The sequence below is a fragment of the Phyllobates terribilis genome, unplaced genomic scaffold, assembly GCF_046119375.1.
Source record: "Phyllobates terribilis strain yellow unplaced genomic scaffold, ASM4611937v1 Scaffold_11__3_contigs__length_659146591, whole genome shotgun sequence".
NCBI classification, from domain to species: Eukaryota; Metazoa; Chordata; class Amphibia; order Anura; family Dendrobatidae; genus Phyllobates; species Phyllobates terribilis.
Genome location: NW_027362771.1, coordinates 99,503,520 through 99,531,212, shown reverse-complemented (window position 1 = coordinate 99,531,212; position 27,693 = coordinate 99,503,520). Strand labels below are relative to the sequence as shown.

The 27,693-nt window shown below is 41.1% G+C and overlaps 1 protein-coding gene across 4 annotated transcripts in view; it reads left to right on the top strand.

Moving 5' to 3' along the window:
* The window catches only part of UNC5A (unc-5 netrin receptor A), a 598,360-nt gene that overhangs the window by 413,569 nt on the left and 157,098 nt on the right, over positions 1-27,693 (top strand). For all 4 annotated transcript variants that reach the window (XM_073651368.1, XM_073651367.1, XM_073651370.1 and 1 more), the window contains one exon: positions 20,337-20,440. In XM_073651368.1, coding sequence (XP_073507469.1) covers positions 20,337-20,440 — 104 coding nt within the window. The remainder of the gene's footprint in view (positions 1-20,336; positions 20,441-27,693) is intronic.

Here is a 27,693-nt window from a genome sequence, read left to right as displayed (position 1 = left end):
AACTAGACCCCTCAGGGAACTTATCTATATGTGTGGTGAGCACCTTGAACCCCCAAGTGCTTCACAGGAGTTTAGAACATTGAGCCGTAAAAATAAAATTTTCACATTTTTTCCACAAAAATGTTTTTCAGCCCCTACTTTTGCATTTTCATAAGGGTAACAGAAGAAATTGCACCATGCAGTTTGTTGTGCAATTTCTCCTGAGTAAGCAAATCAAACCACTGTTTGGGCGCACGGCAGGGTTCGGAAGGGAAGGAGCGCCATTTGACTTTTTGAATGTAAAATTTACTTGAATACTTAGGGGATGTGCCACTGATGTGCCTAAACAGTGGAAAAAACCCACAAGTGACACCATTTTGGAAACTAGACCCCTCAGGGAACTTATCTAGATGTGTGGTGAGCACCTTGAACCCCCAAGTGCTTTGCAGAAGTTTAGAACATGGAGCCGTGAAAATAAAAAAATCAAACTTTTTCCACAAAAATAATGTTTTAGCCCCAGGGTAAGAGGAGAAAATGGACCTTAAAAACTGTTGTGCAATTTCTCTTGAGTATGAACGCCAATACCCCATATGTGGGGAAAATACAGTGTTTGGGCACACGGCAGAGTTCAGAAGGGAAGGAGCATTGTGTGACTTTTTGAACACAAAATTGGCTGGAATTAAGAGCGGATGCCATGTCGTGTTTGGAGAACCCCTGATGTGCCTAAACAGTGGAAACCCCCACACAAGTGACCCCATTTTGGGAACTACACCCCTCAAGGATTTTATCAAGGGGTATAGTGAACATTTTGAATCCACAGGTACGACACAGAATTTGATAAAATTAGGTCATCATATTGAGTAAGTTGTCATTAGTCTTGAGCGCAAGTGCTCGCTACTTGAGTTTGCATCAGGTACACGGGTATTCACCATGTATCACGGGTGCTCGAGTGACATGCTCGAGTCCCTGCCCGCATGTTTCACGGTTATTACACACCCAAAAAAAAACATGCGGGGATCGCTCATGCATGGCAGGCAATCCCCGCGAGGTTTTTTTGGCCACGAAGCATATGGGGCAGAGACTCGAGCATGTCACTCATGCACCCGATGCAAACTCAAGTAGTAAGCACTTGCGCTCAACACTAGTCGCCATATCGTCATCTTTTTTTTTTTTTACTATTGAAAAAAATCCCTAGCCCAACCCTAACCCTAACACAACCCTAACCCTAGAGTTTATTTTTTACGCCGTTCCTCGTGCGGTATAAGTGATTAGACGACTTTATTCTTCGGGTTGGTGCGATTACAGCGATACCAGAATCATATCGGGTTTTTATGACTGACAGCTGTCACACACTAAAAGACGCATTTTTTTGCAAAATCTAGTTTTTGCATCATCATATTTTGAGAGCTATAATTTTTCCATATTTTGGCCGACAGAGTCATATGACAACTTGTTTTTTGTGGGATGACTTGACGTTTTTATTGGTACCATTTTCAGGCACTTGACATTTTTTGATCGCTTTCTATTCCGATTTTTGGGAGGCAGAATAAACAAAAACCTGCAAATCCAGAATTTTTTTTATGTTTTTTTTTTATGCTGTTCCACGTGTGGTAAAATTGATAAGGCAGCATTATTCTTCGGGTCAGTACTTTTACAGTGGTACCACATTTATATCGTTTTTCTATGTTTTGGAGCTTTTACACAATAAAAGCTATTTTATAGAAAAAAATATTTTTTTGCATCGCTTTATTCTGAGAGCTATAACTTTTTTATTTTTCGGCTGATGAAGCTGTATGGCAGCTTGTTTTTTGTGGGAAAAGATGACGTTTTCAGCGATCCCATTTTTATTTATATTCATCTTTTTGATAGCGTGTTATTTCATTTTTTGTTTGCCGGTATGATGATAAAGCACTGTTTTTTGCTTCGCTTTTTTTTTTTTTACCGTGTTCACTAAAGGGGTTAACTAGTTGGACAGTTTTATAGGTCAGGTCGTTCCGGACGTGGCGATACCAAATATGTGTACTTTTATTGTTTTTTTTGTTTTTTTTTCATAATAATATTTATTGATGGGTACATTATATTTTTATTTTTGGTGGATTATTTTTTTTATTTTTATATTTTTACAATTTTTTTTTTCTTCATTTTTTAATACTTTTTGGTCTTTTATTCTGTGTCCCATTCTGGGACTTTCATTTTTTTATTCTGATCGCCTGTATAGCACAGGAATGCTGCACCATTCCTGTGCTATACAGGCTGTCAGTGCTGCACAGGGAGAAGATAGTTTGGTCATGTACTGCACATGACCAAAGAATCTTCTTGCTGTCTGGTGACCCGGATGTTGTCATGACGACATTGGGTCGTCATGGCAACATCCGGGAAGCCGCGGCAGACAGCACTGGAGGCTGGAAGAGGAGGTGAGTATCCTGATCACCTCCCCATGCCACCACAATGCTGCGATCGACTTCGATCGCAGCATTGAGGGGGTTAATGTGCTGGGAGCTGTGCGGGACTGCTCCCTGTACATAGTACCGAGTGTCAGCTGTGAAAATCAGCTGACACCCGGCGGCGATCGCCCCGCACCGCTTGTGTGTGGGCACGATCGCCGTATGACCTAATAATACGTCATTGGTCCAATTGGCCCAGGTCACCATGACGTACTATTAGGTCATACGTCAGAAAGGGGTTAAAAACAATTATTCCTCCTTTCACAAAACTCATTGCACAAAAAATGGAAAACTCACTAGAGTCGCTTGTGACTAGCAAGCATAGTCTCACACTGAATTAATATTTGTTTTTATGTGAAAACTATTGTGCTGCCTTCCTTTTGGTTTTTAGTGCATTAATAATAAAGAAATAAAAATGTGCAAATGGAAATCAAATGCAGCAGCACAGATGTCAGTTAGATCATTTTATTAATCAATCACTCTGGCTGCTGCATTCCCTGCCTAGAGTTTTATGCAGGCTTTGAAGAGCTAAGATAGTGGGTTATAATAATCACATAGGCAGCTATTTTTTATTCTTTACGTCCATGGTCTTACAGCAACTCCAGGTAGATGATTAAACTACAATGCCCCCAGTCCACAAGATCCCAATTCTGGGCCGGTAGTTCCACTGCCCCCTTACGAGGAGATACCCACTGTCTCCAAACTTTTGGTTGACCTACAGCCTTTGTATCTCCCACCAGTATAGTCTGTAGTCACAGTTCATGCTTCTCCAGATGACGGATACCAGGACCATAGTACATGTATCCAGCTCCAGCCAGCAATAACATTTAGTACAGTCCCAGCAAGTACACAAGATGGTGCAAATTACAGAGTCTCACCCTTCTGCTGGCTCGCCGGGGATTCGATCCTCTGCGATTTAGGGGCATCCAGCGCCAACTACTCCTACTAGAAGTATCCTGATTTTGGTGGACACCCACAGAGAGGAGGTAGTGGCAAGCTTAGGAGGCTGACCAAGCGCAATGAGGTATGTGGCCAGGTGATCTGGGTGTCCCAACTTGGGTCCTCCAAACGTCTTCGTGGATTCAGTCATGGGCATTGAAGCAGATCTGTATTCCACCAGATGGACCCATGGTTCCCTTGGGCTGTTCCTGAAGAGTCCTTCTGCAGAGGGAGCCGAAGACTTTATACCCACAGCTCCTATTCATTATTTTCTTCCACAGGATTGAGGGAAGGTGAGGGGGTAATTCCTCATTGTTCAATTATCCAATTAACCTGCATATTTGTCCTAAGTTGTGTAGATTAGTAAACTGCAGAGAGCTGATGCAATACGTAATCAGCAGGCATTCCACAAATTAACATACAACAAGTGGTCCAATAGACTTTAGCCCGTGGCCAGCTCCTCACACAGGCAATGATAGCCCCTCCTAACTGGCTCCATTATACCATGTGATGTGATACCTGAAAGCATTTTTTGGACGCTCTCAAGGTCATGCCTGAGGTAATGTCAGCCTTTTGAGACTGATGCAGACTTCTGAAATGTGTAATATGGTGGTGGGTAATTTTTTTTCATGTCAAGATCATTCATACAAATAAACTATGACTCTTACTTGATATAATCTATTGGTCTTGGTTACTTATCATTTTCATAGTACACCAGTTTTCTCTTGATCAGGTCCCTTTTCAGAGCCCTACTGTACTGTACGTTATTGGCACCCATGAAATTTAAGTACATAATGTGGAAAATCTCCTGAAAAAAGTGAATCAAGTGAAACAGTTTTTTTGTACAGAGCACTTGTGTTAAATACAAAATAGCAAATGATAAACAACAATAATTTAAAGCAAAAAACAATGGGAGGGAAAAATAGAAAAACTTAAAGCTTGCTGTGTTAGTGATATTGGCACCCTTTATATTAATTTAGTATGGAAATATATTTTGACTCGCCTGTAGTAAATAACAAAAGAGATTCACATGTGATTAATTGTCGGTGTCCATGTGACATGAATTAGCCAATGAATGATGACTTCAGTGTTTTAAAAAGCCACATGGTAGGTCTTGTTCCTTTGTCACAATGAAGACAAATGAGCTATCTGAGAACATAAATCCTCCTATAAATGGGAGGAGACACAGATTAGATATTAGAAAAAACTTTTTGACAGTTAGGGTGATTAATGAGTGGAACAGGCTGCCACGAGAGGTGGTGAGTTCCCCTTCAATGGACGTCTTCAAACAGAGGCTGGACAGATATCTGTCTGAGATGATCTAGTGAATCCTGCTTTGAGCAGGGGGTTGGACCAGATGACCCAGGAGGTCCCTTCCAACTTTACCATTCTATGATTCTATGATCAGAACTGCTATTATTAGCAAACACAAGACTTCCAAAGGGTATAATGTCATCTCTAAAGACCTTGTATCCAAGTTTCAACAGTGCGCAATGTTATTAAGAAGTTTGCCAAGCATGGAACCATCAAGAAACTCCCTGGATGTGTGGGGAAGAGGAAAATCGACAAGAGATGTCTTCAAAGGTTGGTGCGAATGGTGGAAAAAACACCACGTCAAACATCCAAATACCTGAAGGCCAACCTGGAACAGTCTGGGGTCATGGTTTTAACAAGTACCATATGCCACACACTAAACCAAGCAGAGATTTATAGGCGAAGGCCAAGGAAGAAACCATTGCTGAAGAAAAGACATAAAAAGGAATGTCTGATCTTTTCCAAAGAGTACCTTGACAAACCACAATCCTTCTGGGAAAATCTTCTGTGCACAGATGAAACAAAAATAGAGCTTTTTGGCAATGCAAAGCAACAGTTTGTTTACAGACGGCACAATGAAGCTTATAAGGAAAAGAACACCTTACCAACAGTTAAGCATGGTGGAGGATCCATAATGCTGTGGGGTTGTTTTGCTGCATCTGGTACTGGAGGCCTTGACTGTATCACAGGAATCATGAAATCAGAGAATTATCAAGAGATTTTAGAGCAAAATGTCCTACCCAATGTAAGAAAACTTTGTTTGAGTCAAAGATCATGGGTCCTCCAGCAAGACAATGACCCAAAGCACACATCCAAAAGTACATAGGAATTTTTGAAAAAGAAAAACTGGACTGTTTTAAAATTGCCCACAATGAGTCCTAACCTCAATCCCATTGAAAATCTTTGGGGTGAGCTGAAATCTGCCATTGGGAAAAAGAACCCTGCAAACATTCAAGAGCTTGAACAAACTGCAAAGGAAGAGTGGGGGAAATTCCACATGAGAAGTGCAAGAAGCTTATAGATGGCTACAAGAAATGTTTGGAGGCTGTCAGCAATGCCAAAGGGTGTGCAACCAAGTATTAATTAGGGGTGGCTTTATTGCTTCACATGCTGTTTATTCTGTTTTTTTCTTTGAAATTGCAACATGGAAGTTAAAAAACAATGTTTTATTGTTGTATTACTTTGGACCACTAATTAAAAAATCCTGAGGGTATAACTTTGGTACATTTCCATTTATTTCTGAAGATATTGTACGGTCTGTGAAAAAAATGAAGGGGTGCCAATAATGGTGACCAGCACTGTAACTAGTGAACTATGTGCTTTGTAATGTCTTTATTGTCTGTACATGTCCCCAGTTAATTGTAAAGTGCTGCGGAATATGTTGGCGCTATAGAAATAAAATTATTATATTATTTTATTATTTACACTCACTAACTTATGTACTTTTCATGTCAAGACCATACATATTAAACTTTACTGATATCTGATTCACTAAAACAGGCTGCACTAAAATGTAATGCAAAATATATATGGGATGAAAACTGAAGGAGATTTATCAATTCCAGACTATTATAAGAGCGGAGCATGATTCTTTTCCTTAATGCAGTATGTGACAAATTCATCAACAGGTTGCAATTTGATAAACACGTCATGAGAATTTGCTTCTCATGACAGAAAATGGCAAATTGAATAAATATTAATAAATATATTTCTTTTTTTCAGTGAATTCACCAGAAAACTCGCAAACATACTTTAATAAATCTTTCCCCGTGTCATTAATCTAGTTCATTGACTGAAACACTCTCAGGTTCATGAATGTTTTTGAGATAATGTGGACATGTTAATAAATGTTTTACCACATCTTTATTGCTAGCATGAGCTGAATGAAGGGGTTTGTATAGGAAGAGTGGTTGACAAGGACTGGAGTAGTTGTCTTATACATCAAGAGGAATGATCACCACTGCAGCCTGGCTTATAAATATTCATCCACTAATTGAGTAATGCCATGTAAACAGAGCAAATGAACAGTGAAAAATCTGTGAAGATAGGGATTCTGCTGAAATGTAGGATTTGCTGTACCAGCACAATGTGACTTTAATGAGAACATAGAAACTCTTAAAAGGTTTCCTAAATATCTTTACATGATCACAAATGCTACAAATAAAAACAATTATATACAGTACACACTATGTGTACACCTGATAATCACCTTTATGAGCACAATGGACATCCCATTCCAAAACCAGTCTTTATATGTTGTTGTGCAACCTTTTGCAGTTGTAACAGTTTCTACTCTTCTGTATTCAGTTACACCAAAAGACAATTTGTGAGGTCAAGTTCTCGTTATGGACTGAAAGGTAAAGATGAGCCGATCTTCTGAGAGTCCAATTGTCAGGCTTCGCTGTATTTTTGGAAAACAGTTTGGGTTAAGTGTGAATAAAATCTTGTGCATCTTTGTTCTGGAAAGCCAATTGATTGGAAAATACACATGGGATGAGGAGGAAGAAACCCCTCTGATCATAAGAACTTACACTCTACAGGAGAGAGACCGAGAGGACCCCGCTGACCATAAGAGGTTACACATTAAAAAAGATAGAAGAAGGACCCCGCTGACCATAAGAGCTTACACACTACAGGAGAAAGAAAGATAGAGGACACTGCTGACCATAAGAGCTTATACTCTACAGGAGAAAAAGAGAGAGAGAAGACCCTGCTGACTATAAGAGCTTACACTCCAGAGGAGAAAGAAAGAGAGAAGACCCTGCTGACCATAAAAGCTTACACTATATAGAAAAGACAGGAGGAGGATCCTGCTGATCATAAGAGCTTAAACTTCACAGAAGAGAGAGAAAGAGAGGAACTTGTTGACCATAAGAGCTTACACTCCAGAGGAGAAAGAAAGAGAGAAGACCCTGCTGACCATAAAAGCTTACACTATATAGAAAAGACAGGAGGAGGATCCCGCTGATCATAAGAGCTTAAACTTCACAGAAGAGAGAGAAAGAGAGGAACTTGTTGACCATAAGAACTTACACGCTAGAGGGAAGTGAGAGCAGCCCGCTGTTCATAAGAGCTTAAAATCTACAGAAGAATGAGCCTTACCAAGAGACTCAAAAGATAGCAAACGACTTAGAAAAGGGCCAGTACACCGGTGAAATGCGCGTCAGGGATTGTGTCCTTTGTTTGTCAGTGATGTTAGAGAGGGAATCATAACCCTAATATATTAGCCCAATGTCAGCACACGCAATGGCATTGCTCATACTGTGATAGCACAGCCGCTGTGAGCGTGTACTCACAGCCGCAGCGATCAGCTGTTCGGGTCGGGTACGCCGACCGCAAGCAAAGGTAGTGGAGTCAGAGATGCATGGTGTGTGTTATGTTCTGCTACCAAAGCTAAGGAAAGAGAGGAGATCTGTCCCTACTATAAGACTCAGCTGAATCCCTACGATGTAACAGGGAACCTGATCCTGCGATCAGACCTGCTAAAGTCCTAATCTAGTCTGTACGGAGACCTATAGATGTGAGGAGGGAATCCCTACAAGTACTAAGGACTGGGAGGAATATGGGACACCTCCTAACAGAAATAGTAGCAGACAGACGAACAAACAAAATAGATAGAACATAGAGGTCCGTAGACCAAGCAAACTAACAGAGTTAGATACAGAGCACAGGCTAGCTAGAAAGTAGATATACAATGAAGTCCAGCAAAGCCAGAAGGGCGGAGCAGGATTAAATAGGCCAACAAGGTCATGTGACCAGCAAAGGAAAAAAAACCTAACAGCAAGGTTCTAACAGTACCCCCCCTTCTAAGAGGATCCTCCGGATCCCCTAGGACCAGGCTTATCAGGAAATCTCCTGTGAAACGCTCTGATAAGTCTGGACGCGGAAACATCATCTGACCTCACCCAAGAGTTATCCTCGGGTCCGAAACCTTTCCAGGCCACAAGATACTGCAAACTACCTCTATACCGTCTAGAGTCAAGGATGCGAGAAATTTCATATTCCCCGTCCTCCACCACCGGAGGAACAGAGGCAGAGGCGTCACCATCCGACACAACAGCTTTTTTTAACAGAGAGACATGAAAGACCGGATTAATTCTCCAGGAGGTAGGAACCTCCAACCTAACAGCAGATTGGTTGACAACCTGAAGCACCTTAAAGGGCCCTACAAACTTGGGACCCAATTTCTTAGAAGGAATCCTCAACCGCAGATTCCTAGAGGACAACCAAACCATGTCACCAACAGCGAACAAAACCTCCTGTCGTTTCCTATCAAAGTAGTCTTTAGATTTTCTGTTGGCCTCCTGAAGATTACCACGCACATCCGTCCAAACTCTTTCCAAATCACCGGAAAAATTCTCCTCCTCAGGCACGGCAGATCCCAACTTGGAGAACGACCCAAACGACGGATGTCTCCCAGAACAACAACAAAAAAGGCGAACAACCAGCAGAAGAAGATGTATGATTGTTCAGAGCAAATTCGGCAAGTGGCAGAAACTCAGACCACCCCTCTTGATTGTCTGCCACAAAACAACGCAAGAACTGCTCAACATCCTGGTTTTTCCTTTCTGTCTGGCCATTAGATTCAGGATGATATCCGGACGAAAACGACAAATGAATTCCCAACCTGTCACAAAAGGCACGCCAAAAACGAGCCACGAACTGAGGACCCCTATCAGAAACAATGTCAGTAGGAACGCCATGAAGTCTGACAATTTCCTTGACAAAGGCCTTAGCGAGAGTTTTAGCGCAGGGCAGTTTGACGAAGGGAACCAAGTGACACATCTTGCTAAAACGGTCCACGACCACCCAGATGACAGTAAAACCCTCAGAGAAGGGAAGGTCAGTTATAAAGTCCATAGCCAAATGTGTCCAAGGAGCACTGGGGACCTCCAAAGGACAAAGCAACCCCGCAGCAGGAGTATGTGAGGACTTAGATCTAGCACATATAGTACATTGGCGCACCCACTTAATGACTTCCTTCTGCCATCCAGGCCACCAAAAACTGCGACCCACCAGTCTCTTGATCTCAGAGATTCCGGGATGACCTGCCAACCGAGATTCGTGACACTCAACAAACAAATCTCTCCTAAAGGTCCCAGGCACAAACAACCTCCCATGAGGAGTGTTAGATGGGGCATTCTCCTGAGCTTTAAGAATCTCATCTTCCAAAACGGAGTCTAAAGCAGCTATCACAACACCTTCTTGTAAAATGTTTTCCTCTTTCTCAGCACCGACTATGGGAGAAAAACTGCGAGACAAGGCATCCGCCTTAACATTCTTAGTACCAGGGATGTAAGTAACGGAGAAATTAAACCGCGAGAAAAACAGTGCCCACCTAGCCTGACGGGCATTCAGGCGCTTGGCAGCATCAAGATATATCAGATTTTTATGATCCGTAAGAACCTGAACGGGAAATTTCGCACCTTCCAAGAAGTGGCGCCAGTGTTCAAATGCGAGTTTAATAGCCAATAATTCCCGATTACCAATATCGTAATTCAGTTCAGTCTCCGAAAATTTTTTTGAAAAAAAGACACAGGGATGTAATCCATCCCCGTTATCCTGAGACAATACTGCGCCAACCCCCACAGAGGAAGCATCAACCTCAACCAAAAACGGCCTAGTAACATCAGGCTGCATAAGGATGGGAGCAGAGGTGAACCTCTCCTTGAGATACACAAAAGCTTCAATGGCCTCAGAAGACCACTGAACCGCATCAGCACCTTTCCTGGTGAGATCAGTCAGAGGTTTGACAATACTAGAAAAATTTTTTATGAATTTTCTGTAGTAATTGGCGAAACCCAAAAACCTCTGTATCGATTTCAAACCAATAGGCCTAGGCCATTCCTGCACAGCCTGAACCTTAACCGGATCCATCTCAAAACCTTTGCTGGAGATAATGTAGCCCAAAAAACTAATTCTCTGTACAGCGAACTCACATTTCTCCAGCTTAGCAAAAAGCGAATTGTCCATTAATAACTGTAATACCTCACGCACGCTCCGCCAATGAGACTCCAGATCTGGCGAATAAATCAAAATGTCATCCAAATACACAACCACATTTTTACCGATCAAAGGTCTAAGGATGTCATTAATCAGATTCTGAAAAAATGCAGGAGCATTAGTAAGACCAAAAGGCATAACCAGATTCTCAAAATGACCCACAGGAGTGTTAAAAGCAGTCTTCCATTCATCACCCTCCTTCATGCGCAACAGATTGTATGCCCCCTTAAGGTCAATTTTAGAGAACCACTTGGCCCCCAATAACTGGTTAAACAGATCAGGAATCAATGGCAGTGGGTAAGGATTGCGTACCGTAATTTTGTTAATCTCACGAAAATCCAGACAAGGACGTAAACCGCCGTCCTTTTTTTTTACAAAAAAAAATCCAACCGCCACAGGAGACTTAGAGGGCCTAATGTGACCGGCGGCCAAACTTGTCTGTATGTATTCCTCCAAAGCCTTCCTCTCAGGAATGGTAAGGTTAAATAAACGACTTTTAGGAAGAGTCGCTCCAGGGACAAATTCAATAGAACAATCATAGTCTCTATGGGGAGGCAAAACCTGCGATTCCTTCTCAGAAAAAACTCTCCAAAAATCCTGAATAGGAACAGGCAATTCTCCCCTATCCAAAGCTGCAATACGCCCGTTACAACACTTGTCATAACATTTATGGCTCCAGGATTTAATTTCACTGGTAGACCAATCCAGTACAGGATTGTGAAATTTTAACCAGGGCAAACCCAATATTACTGGAGAAGGCAAGTTATTCAACACTACCAAATCCAATTTCTCATGGTGAACACCATTAATAGTGAGAGGAAATTCACTGACCTTGAGAGTAATATTCTTCAAAGGGGAGCCATCCACAGAAACCACAGCAATGGGGGATGATAAAGGTTCAGGTTTTAAATTGAGTTTTTCCACGAATCCCCCATCAATTACATTCAGTGTAGACCCGCAATCAACAAACACCCGAAATTCCATTAATTTTTCCTGAGCAATCGTGGAAGCAGCTAAAAATATACCCTTGGAATTTAAACAGGCAATACGGGCGTGACTGACCTTTTTTTTTTCTTTCTTCATACGAAGCTCACAGCCTTTAATCAAATGACCAGATTTTCCGCAATAGAAACACAAGCCTTCTGAAAAACGACGGTCTTTTTCTTGAGAGCGAGGTACCACCGATCCAATCTCCATCGGTTCACCACTGTTAGTACACACATTATCATAACCAGAAACTGACATAGCAGAGGATTTGCTCTCATTAACCCTAGCACGCAGTCTTCTATCCACCCGTATAGCTAATTGCATAGCCTGTTGCAAATCCTCAGGTGTAGGATAAGCAATTAGCAGGTCTTTAACCCTTTCACTGAGCCCAGCAAGAAATAGACTTTTCAGAGCAGAATCGTTCCACCCTGTTTGAGTGGACCAACGACGAAAATGAGTACAATATTTTTCGACATTACCTGATCCTTGTTTTAAACGTCTCAACTCAGTCTCAGCTGATGCCACACGGTCAGGATCATCATATAATAGTCCTAAAGCAGAAAAAAAACTATCCACTGATCTGAAGCATGTATCACTAGGTTGCAAAGAAAAGGCCCACTCCTGAGGCTCTTTGCGCAAAAGTGACATTATGAACCCTACGCGCTGGGATTCATCCCCAGAGGACTTGGGTCTCAAACGAAAATACAATAAGCAAGCATTTTTAAATGAAAAAAATTCTCGATGTTCACCAAAAAATAAATCCGGCAAACATACCTTAGGCTCCAAGAAATATGCTCCAGGACAGTTACTCACGTGCTGACGGAGCTCGGCCACTTCCAGAGAGAGTCCCTGCAGGTGTTTAGCCAAATCCTGAACCGACACCATGATGGAACAAAAAAAAAAAAAAAAAAATCTTTCCTTAGAGAATTTGCAGGCTGGACTTACTGTTATGTTCTGCTACCAAAGCTAAGGAAAGAGAGGAGATCTGTCCCTACTATAAGACTCAGCTGAATCCCTACGATGTAACAGGGAACCTGATCCTGCGATCAGACCTGCTAAAGTCCTAATCTAGTCTGTACGGAGACCTATAGATGTGAGGAGGGAATCCCTACAAGTACTAAGGACTGGGAGGAATATGGGACACCTCCTAACAGAAATAGTAGCAGACAGACGAACAAACAAAATAGATAGAACATAGAGGTCCGTAGACCAAGCAAACTAACAGAGTTAGATACAGAGCACAGGCTAGCTAGAAAGTAGATATACAATAAAGTCCAGCAAAGCCAGAAGGGCGGAGCAGGATTAAATAGGCCAACAAGGTCATGTGACCAGCAAAGGAAAAAAAACCTAACAGCAAGGTTCTAACAGTGTGGTCCGGTATGTTACGGACCCTTCCTTGCCCTGACACCATCACCGCTCAACTTTCTCTAGCCGGGTGATCGACATACTCACCTGCAGTGATCAGCTGCGCTGTTTTATTCATGCTGTCAGATGCAAACTGCAGACTGTAGTGTGGATAGATGGCACAACCCGCCACTATAGAGGCTCATTTCATTTAAGCTATCTGTATTCATGAAATCATGGTATATATTGTATTGGTCATATAAGCACTTATTTAATCTATGTGCCCTGGATAGTGAGTGACCAATACGGACAATGACTTTGCCCAGTCAATTAACCAGTTTTTTACCCATGTGGGAATATATTTGATAACAGACAGTTCGTTATTGCAATATATGCCTGCTATATATTTGGGGTACATATGGAAATACCTATTGTCCTATGAGATCTATCAGTGCATATTATAGCAACATGAATAGAGATAGCTATTACTTATCAAGCAGGTAATAATAAATGTGTATAATATACAGCCATAACCCATATATTAATAGGGACCGGGTTAGGTATTCCCATTAACAACGTTCTCAACACACTGTGCAACTGTGAATATTGTGGGTACTGTCTAACTACTTTTAGACGGTGACCTTATATGCATCTATATATGCATGAGAATTAAAACATTTTTATTATCAACAATTTTAATATATTTTTCTAATAAAGATTAATTTTATATATTCACATTAGTGATGAGCGAGTATGTTTTGTTAACCCTTTCGCCGAGTATGCTCGGGCGAGCACCGAGTAGTTACAGCTGCTCAGTGTTATGTTTGAATCACTCCCGTGTGCATGATTTGCAACTGTTTGACAGCTTTAATACATGTGAGGAATGTCTATTTCTTACACATTCCTCACATGTATAAAAGCTGTCAAACAGTCGCAAATCATGCACACGGGAGTGATTCAAACATGACACCGAGCAGCTGTAACTACTCAGTGCTTGCCCAACATACTCGGCGAAAGGGTTAACAAAACATACTCGCTCAACACTAATTCACATCTTTCCTCTTTTCCTTCCCCTTATAGTTTGTTATGACTAGAAGAGGACAATTAGCATAGTGGTCGTGACTAATTTAAAAAATGTATTGTATAGAATGCCTAATCCTAGAGCTAATCTTTTAGAAATATATGAAAAGGGAAGAATATGGCCATTGTCTTGGAGGCTTAGAGCTTAGAGGCTTCGTTTAAAGGGAATCTGTCACCAGGTTTTTGTTATGTAATCTGAGAACACCATGATATACTATGAGACACTTACTAAGCTGTGTTTTGCTGTGTGAATACAGTTAGTGTTTTATCAGCAGGAGATTATCACTACAGGACAAGCTGCTCACTTGTGTCCTCATCCAAACCTGCCCCCTGCACTGGTTAGCAGCTCTCTGTCACTATACAATGTACACAGAAAACTGTGGTGTGGATGGGGATATACACAAGTCAACATCTGAGCTCTGCTAGATCTGCAGCAGAGAAAACTGATTCTATCACAACTGCTGCACCCAGTAAACTAAGTGATACATGGCTGGAATCAGGGTCTCTGCCCCTACATTGAGCTGCAGACAGATCACATAGCAACAACCTGCTGACAGATTCTCTTTAAGCATAAAGAGATTCATTCTGGTAAACCCACAACCTAAAAAGATATATTTTTTTGCAGAACAACAGGACAACTTGTTCCATTGTTTAAAACATAAAAATATTCAGATATTCCAAACGTTAGTAAACATACATAGAACATTTGGTTTCTATGGATACCCTAAGTGATTTTCTAATGTTTCAACTTGCTCCACACTTATAAATAGTATCCATCTCTCTACATGCCGAAGATACCTTCCTCCATGAAGAGAATGGCATCATAACAAACCTATTTTACCAGTAACCAACCTAGAGATTCGTGCGAGGGCATCTGTCTTTTGTGCACTTCACAGTATGGCGTATTATATATGGTTGTCAGTAGACTGATTATACAGCCACAGCAGCACAGCTACAATGGGTACGGAAAGTATTCAGACCCCTTTAAATTTTTCACTCTTTGTTTCATTGCAGCCATTTGGTAAATTCTAAAAAGTTCATTTTTTTTCTCTGCACCCCATCTTGACTGAAAAAAACCCAGAAATGTAGAAATTTTTGCAAATTTATTAAAAAAGAAAAACTGAAATATCACATGGTCATACGTATTCAGACCCTTTGCTCAGTATTGAGTAGAAGCACCCTTTTGAGCTAGTACAGCCATGAGTCTTCTTGGGAATGATGCAACAAGTTTTTCACACCTGGATTTGGGGATCCTCTGCCATTCTTCCTTGCAGATCCTCTCCAGTTGGTGAACATTGGTGGACAGCCATTTTCAGGTCTCTCCAGAGATGCTCAATTGGGTTTAGGTCAGGGCTCTGGCTGGGCCAGTCAAGAATGGTCACAAAGTTGTTCTGAAGCCACTCCTTTGTTATTTTAGCTGTGTGCTTAGGGTCATTGTCTTGTTGGAAAGTGAACCTTCAGCCAAGCCTGAGGTCCAGAGCACTCTGGAAGAGGTTTTCATCCAGGATATCTCTGTACTTGGCCGCATTCATGTTTCCTTCTATTGCAACCAATCGTCCTGTCCCTGCAGCTGAAAAACACCCCCATAGCATGATGCTGCCACCACTATGTTTCACTGTTGGGATTGTATTGAGCAGGTGATGAGCAGTGCCTGGTTTTCTCCACACATACCCCTTAGAATTATCACCAAAAAGTTCTATCTTCGTCTCATCAGACCAGAGAATCTTATTTCTCATAGTCTGGGAGTCCTTCATGTGTTTTTGAGCAAACTGTATGCGGGTTTTCATATGTCTTGCACTGAGGAGAGGCTTCTGTCAGGCCACTCTGCCATAAAGGCCCGACTGGTGGAGGGCTGCAGTGATAGTTGACTTTGTGGAACTTTCTCCCATCTCCTTACTTCATCTCTGGAGCTCAGCCACAGTGATCTTGGGGTACTTCTTTACCTCTCCCACCAAGGCTCTTCTCCCACAATTGCTCAATTTGGCTGGACTAGGAAGATTTCTGGTGGTCCCAAACTTCTTCCATTTAAGTATAATGGAGGCCACTGTACTCTTAGGAACCTTGAGTAATGCAGAAATTCTTTTGTAACCTTGGCCAAATCTGTGCCTTGCCACAATTCTGTCTCTGAGCTCCTTGGGCAGTTCCATTGAGCTCATGATTCTCATTTGGTCTGACATGCACTGTGAGCTGTGAGGTCTTATATAGTCAGGTGTGTGCCTTTCCAAATCAAGTCCTATCAGTTTAATTAAACACAGCTGGACTCGAATGAAGGAGTAGAACCATCTCAAGGAGGATCACAAGGAAATGGACAGCATGTGACTTAAATAGGAATGTCTGAGCAAAGGGTCTGAATACTTATGACCATGTGATATTTCAGTTTTTCTTTTTTAATAAATTTACAAAAATTTCCACATTTCTGTTTTTTCAGTCAAGATGGGGTGCAGAGAGTACTTTAATGAGAAAATGTAAAGGGGTCTGAATACTTTCCGTACCCACTGTATATATATATATATATATATATATATATATATATATATATATATATATATATATATATAGCAATTGAAACTGAAGTGTACTAGTGGGTAAATGAAAAAGTAAGAGATTTTTCTGTACTGGGTTATACAAGCTAAAAGTATCAACTGGTCCTGAACATCAAGTGGCAGGATATGGATAGCTTTTATCGGTTTGATTTCGACTGAAGGATGAGATCAACATTGTTCTGGAAGGATATATAGCCTCTAAATTATACAAGTAATTCTGAGAATTATTCTTTGGGTAGATCCGTGTGCAATAAGTGTGCATAATAATTATACTGTATAATACATTAAAATGGTACTATGACTGGGACAGTCCCTTCTCAATCAGCACATTTGCCCGCATATCAGACATCAAGAGGAGTGAGCAGCCAGTCGCATGTCTGATTTCCTCCTGACGTCTGATTTCTCCAAAAGGCAGGAAGAGTGATGTCAGCTGTGACAGTGGTTGGTGTGGACCCACTGCATCACTGGCCGGGCTTACCCTGGAGGGACGTAACTATGTAGCTGCCTGGTCTTCACTACAGCCTCTGATGGTGAGTATAGGCTTGGGCCAATAGAGTAGCCCAACCTGCAGCAGCTGACCTACGGGTCAGAGGAACAATGCAAAGCACAGAGAGCACAGACAGAAACATGGTCAGACAATCCGAGGTCGGGACGGGCAGCATAGGATCAATATACGAAGCCGGGGTCAGGAGCGGAGAGGTCAGACAAAACAAGAAAACAAGCCGGGTCGGTAACAGGAGAGACAACACTATAATGCACCTTGACAGAATACAGGAGACGTACTGAAACTAGGGACCTAAGTTCAGGCAAGGTGTGGAGGGAGGAGCTGCTTAATATATTTCCTGCTGGCAGGGGATAGGTCAGAAAGTCAAAACTCTGAAGGACACAGCACGGTTAAATTCATGCAGAGTCTGGCTGAGCCTCCCTATAGCCAGGCAGAAACAGAAGGAGGAAGCAATGGAGCTGCAAGTGCTGCAAGAGGCAGCTCAGCAAGATAGCCTAACATGGGGAGGAGCAGAGCATTGAATGCAGTGAGTAGGACAGCGCTGAGAAGGCATGCAAGTTGCTGGTGTGACACCAGCGCTGATTGAGTGAAGGGCTATCGTGACATAACAATCTCAATCAAGCCCCGGAAGAGCAAATGCCAACACCGCTGGAACGACGCCGACACCAGAGGTCAGTATAAGTGGATGCTGCATAAAGCTAGCAATGTCCTATTTGCCATCCATGGTAGGAGCGCCATAAATTGCTTTGAAAATGTATAATGAATAATTAAAGTGGTTGTCTCATGTTGTGGAACATAAGGACATTGTTCCACTGCCTTCCAGCTCTCTGGTTGCCAGGGTTAGCATATGGACAGTCAGCTCCTGATTAATGAACATTTCTGCTGCCAGCCCAAATCATGCACTTGATGATGATGTAAGCATAGGAAACTTTGCCTTTGCAGCCTCTAGGGAAGCGGAATTGTACTGGAGATGTCTGGATGTCAATCTTGCCAGCTTCAGGGCTGTGCTTACAGGCTCTATAGAAAAAGAGCTTGTATGTGCTGAATTCCTTGCTGACCACTGCTACAGACTACAGAGGTGGCTGGTAACCTAGGCAAGAATACAATTAAAAATCTCTGAGCTCTTGAGAGAGGATTTTTAACTGCAAAGAAATTGCAGAGTTGCTGGGTTTTGCGAGGACATTGCAATTTTACTAATTTAAGATGATGAGACAACCCCTTTTAGGTCATTTTGTTTGTTGAGTTTCTTAGTGGAATTGGACAGTTTAGGGTCAACACATTAGTATGGCCATGGGGGTTGTACAGAGCGCAGACCTGTTTTTCATTTCCCTCCAGTAGAGGTCAGACCCAGCATGGTACAATAAGTGGAAGGCAGAGTGTCTGCATCATAGCTAGCTAGAGGTGGGGTTGAGTAGCACTTATTATCCTATGAAACGTAAGCATTATAGAGAGGGCCACCGACGAGAGGAAAGGAGGAAGCTCTAATTTGCACTTCTAATAGTGGAGTCTGTCCTTGTAAACACATTTAATACTAAACAATGTAACAGCCTTGTACTGAATCTTCAGAACAAGAGACGATCGGACCATATACTGTATATTAAAGGTATAGTAAACAAAGGGTTGGAAATAGTTCTTTCCATAAATGGGCTAAAGTAAGTAGATAGGTACCACAAGGATCTCTGTTAGTCCCAATTTTTTTTAAATCTTTTTGTAGAATATTTAAAACTCTGCCTAATTAGGTATATTACCGAAGAACTGGATAAGCTGGAAGCATAGGCAACAACATGTATTTCATGTGTGGTCAATACAAAGAATGCATTATTTATTACTTCCAAGAACTTTAGAAAAGACAAAGGATAATTCCCTACACGTTGAGAGGAAAGATAAATGATGACATCTATATACCGTAGGAAAGGGTTCTTTACAGTTAGTCGGGCTGTGGAATGCCCTACCATAATAGTTCGTAACATCAAATGCTATGTAAGCATTTTAAAAAGGGCTGTATGATTTTTTTTTAAAGCAAATGTTATTGAGAATTATAATAATCTAATGATGAATGTAGAATAATTGATTGTGAAAGGATGAACTTGACGGACTTGTGCCTTTTTCAACCTACATAACTATGAAAAAGAATCCTCTTCATATAAAGCAATCTCTGTGGATAAAGAATGAGAGAATATAAGATCATTAATTAGAAAATCACACCTTTGCCGATCATTAATGTTTTCCAATTAATTGTTTCTAGGCTACAACTTCATTGCTTTTCCTGTGATTTGTTCTTGTTTTATGGCTTGCATAACAGTTTTTTTTTCCTTTTCTCGGTTTTATAAATGTTAAAAGATCATTCTGTTAAATGACTTTCATCAATGCTAATGTATGCCTCCAGATATTCGGTATTGTCTGCTTAGCCTTGCCATCAACACATTTATTCCAGAATGGATCAGGCTTTGATTTTGCACTGTATTTCCATGTCATTGCCACCATGTCACCTCACTCCAGTGCCTTACAGACTGTAAGCTCCTCAAGGCATGTGTCTATTTATTCCGTAGTATCACATCATAGATATAGGGTGCGTGATGGGGCTGCTGACAATCCTTGAGCGGGGCGCCTATTCTTTCCTAACAGTAAATACAAGCGAGCATTTTCTCTGCCTAGAACAAAATTGTCAGGCTCCTTTTCCAGCACTAAAAGCAAACATGAGAAGACAGGTGAGCAAAGAGGTGGCCTGTGTTATTACTGAGCTGGTATGTTTTGCCACAGGGTGCCAGTATAGCAGCGCTATGAGGGGCCGTGCATCCCCACGTCAATTTCTGTCACTTGCAATCCAGCCTTGTGTGCTCTAAGCAGGGATTCAGCAAGGAGAAACAAAAATGTAGATGAACAGGCTAAATGAATGTGGAATTCAGTTTATTTTAGACCTGCGGACCCCAAGGGGAGGGGAAGGCACTATGTATACATCCTTCTGTGTCACTCTCTATCACTGTCACACTGTAATATGTGGTTATGCATAGCTGGCAGGAGCTGCACCGGAGAGCCAACGCAATCTGGCTGCTTCTCTACTTCTCCACCAGCGTTTCAATGTCGCTGTGCATCTGACTTACCTGATGTTAAAGCCTTTCTAATTCACATACTTATATTTTATATTTGATTTATCCTTACCTTTGTAATATCACGTTTTATTTTTTTTTCTTCATTAAGACCTCAGGAAGAATTTCGAGAAGGAGCCATTATCGAGGGAAGTGTCTTTGGATCAGGAGGTGACTTTGTTATGTCAGCCACCTGAGGGGATTCCTCCTGCGGAGGTGAGTGCTGCAAATGTGTCACCAAACATTACTCCCCTGTGCGCATTTCTTTCACATATCTGCATGTCAAGCCAAGTACCTAAACATTTATTCTAGCTTGTTCTCCCTGCACGTGACTTTACTTGGTTTTATAAGGCTCAAATAGGTTAGGCTTAGATTTGCGTACACATGAGGCAGCGCTATCATGGATAACATAGTCACAAACAAATGAAGAATTAATGGAAGGATGTTGGTATGTAAAGGTATTCTGCTCAGAGAATTAGTTGTCATATGTAGAATATCGCTAGTGCTAACACCGTTGCTTTGATGTGCTTACAATTATCTGAATATGTTTTTTCCTATTGGTAAAATGTTAGTCAAGGCAGTGATTGGTGCATTTATATACAGTATTGTTCAAAAGTTTTAGGCAGGCATGGAAAAAATGCTGAAAAGTAAGAACAATTTCTAAAATAGTGCTGTTTGTATCAATTAACAAAGTACAAAGTAAATGAAGAATAGAAAAATCTAAATCAAACCAATAGTTGATGTGACCTCTAGTGTTGAGCGAGCATGCTCGTTTATCCCTTTAAACAAGCACACTTGGGTGTTCGCCGAGTATTTACGGCGTGCTTGGCATCTATGTTTGCGCCGCCGCGGCTGTTAGACAGCTGTGACACATGCAGGGATTGACTAATAAACAGGCAATCACTGCGTGTGTCACGGCTGTATAACAGCCATGACACATGTAGCCGCCGCAGCTTAAACATAGATGTCAAGCACGGCGCAAATACTCGGCGAACACCCGAGCGTGCTCGTTTAAAGGGTTAGACAAGCACGCTCGCTCAACACTAGTGCCCTCTCTTTGCCTTCAGAACAGCATGAAAGTATCACTTCTAGATACAGTTGCATCAGTTTTTGAAGGAACTCACAGGGAGGTTGTTGCAAACATCTTGGAGAACCAACCTTAGATCTTCTGTAGCTATCAGTATCAAGTATCAGCCATCAAGTATGTCTGGGGGCCATATCATCACTTCCAGGAGTCATTTGTTATTCTTTATGCTGAAAATAGTTCTTAATGACATTGGCTGTATGCTTGGGTGGTTTTCCTGCTGATGAATACATTTGGACTTAATCAGATGACTCTCCGATGGTATTGCATGATGGATAAATATCTGCCTGTATTTCTCAGGATTGAGGACACGAAAAATGGGCAACACTGAGAACTATAGATGCAGTGGTCAGCCAAGAAAACTTAGTGCAACAGATGAAAGACACATCATGCTTACTTCCATTAGAAGTTGGAAGATGCCCAGCAGTGCTATCACACACAACTGGCAGCAATCAGTGGGACCCAGCTACACAAATCTACTGTTTGGAGAAATCTGGTCAAAAGAGGTCTTCATGGAAGAATTGTGGCCAATAAACATGTTAGGCATGGAAACAAGTCCAAGTGACTCAACTGTACAAGAAAACATAGGGACTCAGGTGCCGAAAAAATGGCAGCGGGTGCTATGGACTGATGAGCAAAATTTTAAATATATTTAGCTGTAACAGAAAGCTGTTTGTGTGCCAAAGTGTGGTAGAGCAGTACAATAAAGAGTATCTACAGGCAGCAGTAATGCACAGTGGATGTTTTTTGTAAGTTTGGGGCTACATTTCAGCAAATGGGGTTGTGAATTTGATCAGCATTAATGGTGTCCTCAATGCTAATAAATACAGGCCGATATTTATCCATAAAACAATACCATCAAGGAGGCGCCTGATTGCCTCCCAATTTATTCAGCCCCAAACATACAGCCAGAATTAAAAACACTATTTTTAGTGTAAGTAAGAACAAGGAGTCCTGGAAATGGTAATATGGCTCCCACAGAGTCCTGGTCTCAAATCACTTGAGTCTGTCTGGGGTTGCTTGAAGAGAAAGAAGGATTTGACCAAGCGTTTATTCACAGAAGATCTGTGGTTATTTCAACAAGATGTTTAGAACAACTTCCCTGCCAAGTGCCTTCAAAACTGTGTACAAGTACAATACAGACCAAAAGTTTGGACACACCTTCTCATTTAAAGATTTTTCTGTATTTTCTTGACTATGGAAATTGTACATTCATACTGAAGGCATCAAAACTATGAATTAACACATGTGGAATTATATACTTAACCAAAAAATGTGAAAAAACTGAAAATATGTCTTATATTCTAGGTTCTTCTAAGTAGCCACCTTTTGCTTTGATGACTGCTTTGTACACTCTTGGCATTCTCTTGATGAGCTTCAAGAGGTAGTCACCGGAAATGGTCTTCCAACAATCTTGAAGGAGTTCCCAGAGATGCTAGCACTTGTTGGCCCTTTTGCCTTCACTCTGCGGGCAAGTTCACCCCAAACCATCTCGATTGGGTTCTGGTGTGGTGACTGTGGAGGCCAGGTCCTCTGGCGTAGCACCCCATCACTCTCCGTCTTGGTCAATAGCCCTTACACAGCCTGGAGGTGTGTTTAGGGTCATTGTCCTGTTGAAAAATAAATGATGGTCCAACTAAACGCAAACCGGATGGAATAGCATGCCGCTGCAAGATGCTGTGGTAGCCATGCTGGTTCAGTATGCCCTCAATTTTGAATAAATCCCCAACAGTGTCACCAACAAAGCACCCCCACACCATCACACCTCCTCCTCCGTGCTTCACGGTGGGAACCAGGCATGTAGAGTCCATCCGTTTACCTTTTCTGCGTCGCACAAAGACACGGTGGTTGGAACCAAAGATCTCAAATTTGGACTCATCAGACAAAAGCACAGATTTCCACTGGTCTAATGTCCATTCCTTGTGTTCTTTAGCCCAAACAAGTCTCTTCTGCTTGTTGCCTGTCCTTAGCAGTGGTTTCCTAGCAGCTATTTTACCATGAAGGCCTGCTGCACAAAGTCTCCTTTTAATAGTTTTTGAAGAGATGTGTCTGCTGCTAGAACTCTGTGTGGCATTGACCTGGTCTCTAATCTGAGCTGCTGTTAACCTGCGATTTCTGAGGCTGGTGACTCGGATAAACTTATCCTCAGAAGCAGAGGTGACTCTTGGTCTTGCTTTCCTGGGGAGGTCCTCATGTGAGCCAGTTTCTTTGCAGCGCTTGATGGTTTTTACAACTGCACTTGGGGACACTTTCAAAGTTTTCCCAATTTTTCGGACTGACTGACCTTCATTTCTTAAAGTAGTGATGGCCACTTGTTTTTCTTTACTTAGCTGCTTTTTTCTTGCCATAATACAAATTTTAACAGCCTATTCAGTAGGTCGATCAGCTGTGTATCCACCTGACTTCAGCACAACACAACTGATGGTCCCAACCCCATTTATAAGGCAAGAAATCCCACTTATTAAACCTGATAGGGCACACCTGTGAAGTGAAAACCATTTCCGGTGACTACCTCTTGAAGCTCATCAAGAGAATGCCAAGAGTGTGCAAAGCAGTCATCAAAGCTAAAGGTGGCTACTTTGAAGAACCTAGAATATAAGACATATTTTCAGTTATTTCACACTTTTTTGTTAAGTATATAATTCCACATGTGTTAATTCATAGTTTTGATGCTTTCAGTGTGAATGTACAATTTTCATAGTCATGAAAATTGAGAAAAATCTTTAAATGAGAATGTGTGTCCAAACTTTTGGTCTGTACTGTATACGTAGAAGAATTGATGCATTGATGCTATTTTGAACACAAAAGGTGATTACATCAAATTTTGATATGATTTAGATTTTTCTTCTGTTTATTTACTTAATAGTTTAGTTTTATTAGTTAACCAAATGCTGACACTTCAATTTGCGAAAACTTTCTTATTTACAGCCTTACCTGCCTTGAAAATTTAGCACGGTACTGTATATATAAATATGACAGATAAATGGCTGGAAAAACAGCAAAGCAATAAACACAAAATAACTATACATAATCGATATAGATCCATATTACTGCAAAAGTGACCTAAAATTCGGACGGACCATCATACAATACTACTGGAGAATTTCTGCATAACAGAAAAAGTGACGGCCACTAAAGTTCATTTAAGAATTGTACAAAATATTTTTATTGACACATGTATATATATATATATATGAAATTTATATTTAAGTAATCAGCAGCAAGGGGACAGATTGATGAAGACAAAAATACAATACAAAAACATGTGAAACCGTGGCAGCATACAGCTAACCAGAATAATAATCTATCGAGAGTCACTTATACATGTGTATATAATCCATATATTCAAAACATATATATATATAATACTCTCATGATAATATTAACTCATGTATATAGAATCATGGAATCCAGGGTTCATAGTAATAGATCTCGTACTAAGCAAAGTACGAGAGTGATGGGGTGCTACGCCAGATGACCTGGCCTCCACAGTCACCAGACCTGAACCCAATCCAGATGGTTTGGGGTGAGCTGGACCGCAGAGTGAAGGCAAAAGGGCCAACAAGTGCTAAGCATCTCTGGGAACTCCTTCAAGATTGTTGGAAGACCGTTTCCGGTGACTACCTCTTGAAGCTCATCAAGAGAATGCCAAGAGTGTGCAAAGCAGTCATCAAAGCAAAAGGTGGCTACTTTGAAGAACCTAGAATATAAGACATATTTTCAGTTGTTTCACACTTTTTTGTTAAGTATATAATTCCACCACATGTGTTAATTCATAGTTTTGATGCCTTCAGTGTGAATGTACAATTTTCATAGTCATGAAAATACAGAAAAATCTTTAAATGAGAAGGTGTGTCCAAACTTTTGGTCTGTACTGTATATATATATATATATATATATATATATATATATATATTTCAAAGTTGTAGGTTGGTTCATGAATTTTGAAGTTAGGGTTGATCACTTTGTTGCTATACACCTCAGATTACAGCAAATGACTTCCAGATCTGATCTTATTCTGGCTTTGTTGGCTGAAGATGCAGTTATCAGTGGCAATGGATATGCAGTGCTCGCCACTTGTGTTTCTTGTGTTCAGATGAACGTATTAAATGTCTGTTTGCTGTAAATATGCAAAACGGGTAGCATATGGACAGCACACTGATCAATGCTAGTCAATGCGGTAGTTCACAAGAACGTTTTAACACACGGACCGATGGTCTGCACGTAAAAACTCCATTGTAATTCAATGAGTGCTCAAAAAACTGATCACATACGAGGGACCATTTGTATGCCATGCATTTTTTCACAGATCCATTATAATTATTAGTATAGGAAACTGCAGTTTTCCTTTATTATTTATGAAATTGTGGATGTAAAAACTGTATGCCATATGCATGGACTAAACGGACATACGGATGGGACACGGAAGTAAAAAACAGACATACAATGGCACATTGATGTAAAAAGCGGACATTACGAATGCAGTATGGATATGCAAAACTAACATATGGAATACAATACAGATACAAAATGTAAATTTTTTCTGGATGAAAAATGGATGATTTGCATATACTCTTGTGAATCTGGCTTTAAGCTGATCATACACTTTTGCTAACTGTCATTTGAATGATCGTCTGGCCGGCACCTTTTCCACCCAACACCGTCAGGACCGCTCAGCTCGTCCTTGTGTTCTTTAATTCGAGTGCTAACTCAAGAACCATCTGGCAGTGGCTTACTTCCCTGATGAAAAAAAGGTTGACCAGTTGAAAATCCACAGTCTAGATCCTTCTCTCCTCCGAAATAATTTGTTGGGGTAGAGTCTGGAGGCCCCAAACACATTATATGGTAGATGAATCCTGCCAGAATTAGCAGGTTTGGCTGACTTTTATCTAATGTGTATTGGAGCGCTTTGGTAAACCTAAGCTTACAGCTATTGCTGGAGTACTTCAATATAGTTTTATCTCTTTTTTTAGGGAATTCATAAACATGGGCTTTTTCTCATGTAGTTAGACCTTGACATTATCCACACATAAATGGAGATCTAGTTGATGCAAATTCCAGTCTTCTGTTAGAGAAAATTCATTTCTAAGGCATTCTTTTCCACAAAACACATAGACATTATTTCTTTTATGACAGATAAAAAGTCCCTGACACGCAGCAAATATGGTTTCGAGTACACAGGAAAATGTCTGTCTCTCTGAATGCGCTTTGCCAGACTCTTTGCCACTAGTTTACAAAAGAAAGGACTGAAACTCAAATGTGTAATCCACGGAAACAATCTTTTAGTGATACATGATAAACTGTCTGTGCATGCTCTTTAAAGTAATGGGATGCATGCAGACAATCCTTTTAAAGTAAGATCACTGAGGCAAACTCCAGCATTTAGAAATTCACTCCAGAACAACAGTGCATAAGCATTGTCCTACTACGAGAAGAGTCAATAATGCCTATTGCCACTGTATAGCATGCTAAAACTCTTTATAAGTATGGCATTCTGACCCACAATTTGTTAGGTTGCTGCATTATTTATTGGTATACTTTATATCAACATTTTTGTCAGGTAGATTTATTTAATTTTTACTTAAAGGATGTGCATGTGTGCCTTGATTGGAATTTTTATAATTTAGGCCAATTTTGCGCAAGTTGGTTAGGGCAAATTCTTATTGGCAGTCCCTATAACTCCAGAAGGTCATTTCCTTTGTATAAGTATTACCAAAGACTAGAAGCAATGGGATGAAACTCAATGGGACAAGATACAAATTAGATATTAGAGAAAACTTTTTGACAGTGAGGGTGATGAATGAGTGGAACAGGCTGCCACGAGAGGTGGCGAGTTCTCCTTCAATGGAAGTCTTCAAACAGAGGCTGGACAGACATCTGTCTGAGATGGTTTAGTGAATCCTGCATTGAGCAGGGGGTTGGACACAATGACCCTGGAGGTCCCTTCTAACTCTACCTTTCTATGATTCTATATTTCCCTTCTTCATAGGATAAACTGCAATCATGAGTTACATGTGGTATAGTAATTGAGGACTGAAGCTGAGAAACACCAGCCTAAAATAAGTCACCTAATAGTAATGTGCACATGACATCTTTTTGAGGCGGTTCCCACCTGGAACACACATGAAAAATCGCTCAATAAATGTTCAAAATGATGAACACGTATATGACTCGCCCCCAGGGCCGTGGGGTGCTCGGCAGCCGGGCCTTATAGCTGCTCTTGGGGGATATCACGGGGGCTGGCCCGGTCCGTGACCCAGGGCGGTCAGTACAAAAAGGGGATATTTATAGGGGATTTGTCGTGATGCCACCTGTGGTGTCTGGTGAAAGTCACCAGCGCTGCAGCAGTCCTCTGAGGCAGGTGACAAGGCAGCTAAAGATGGTA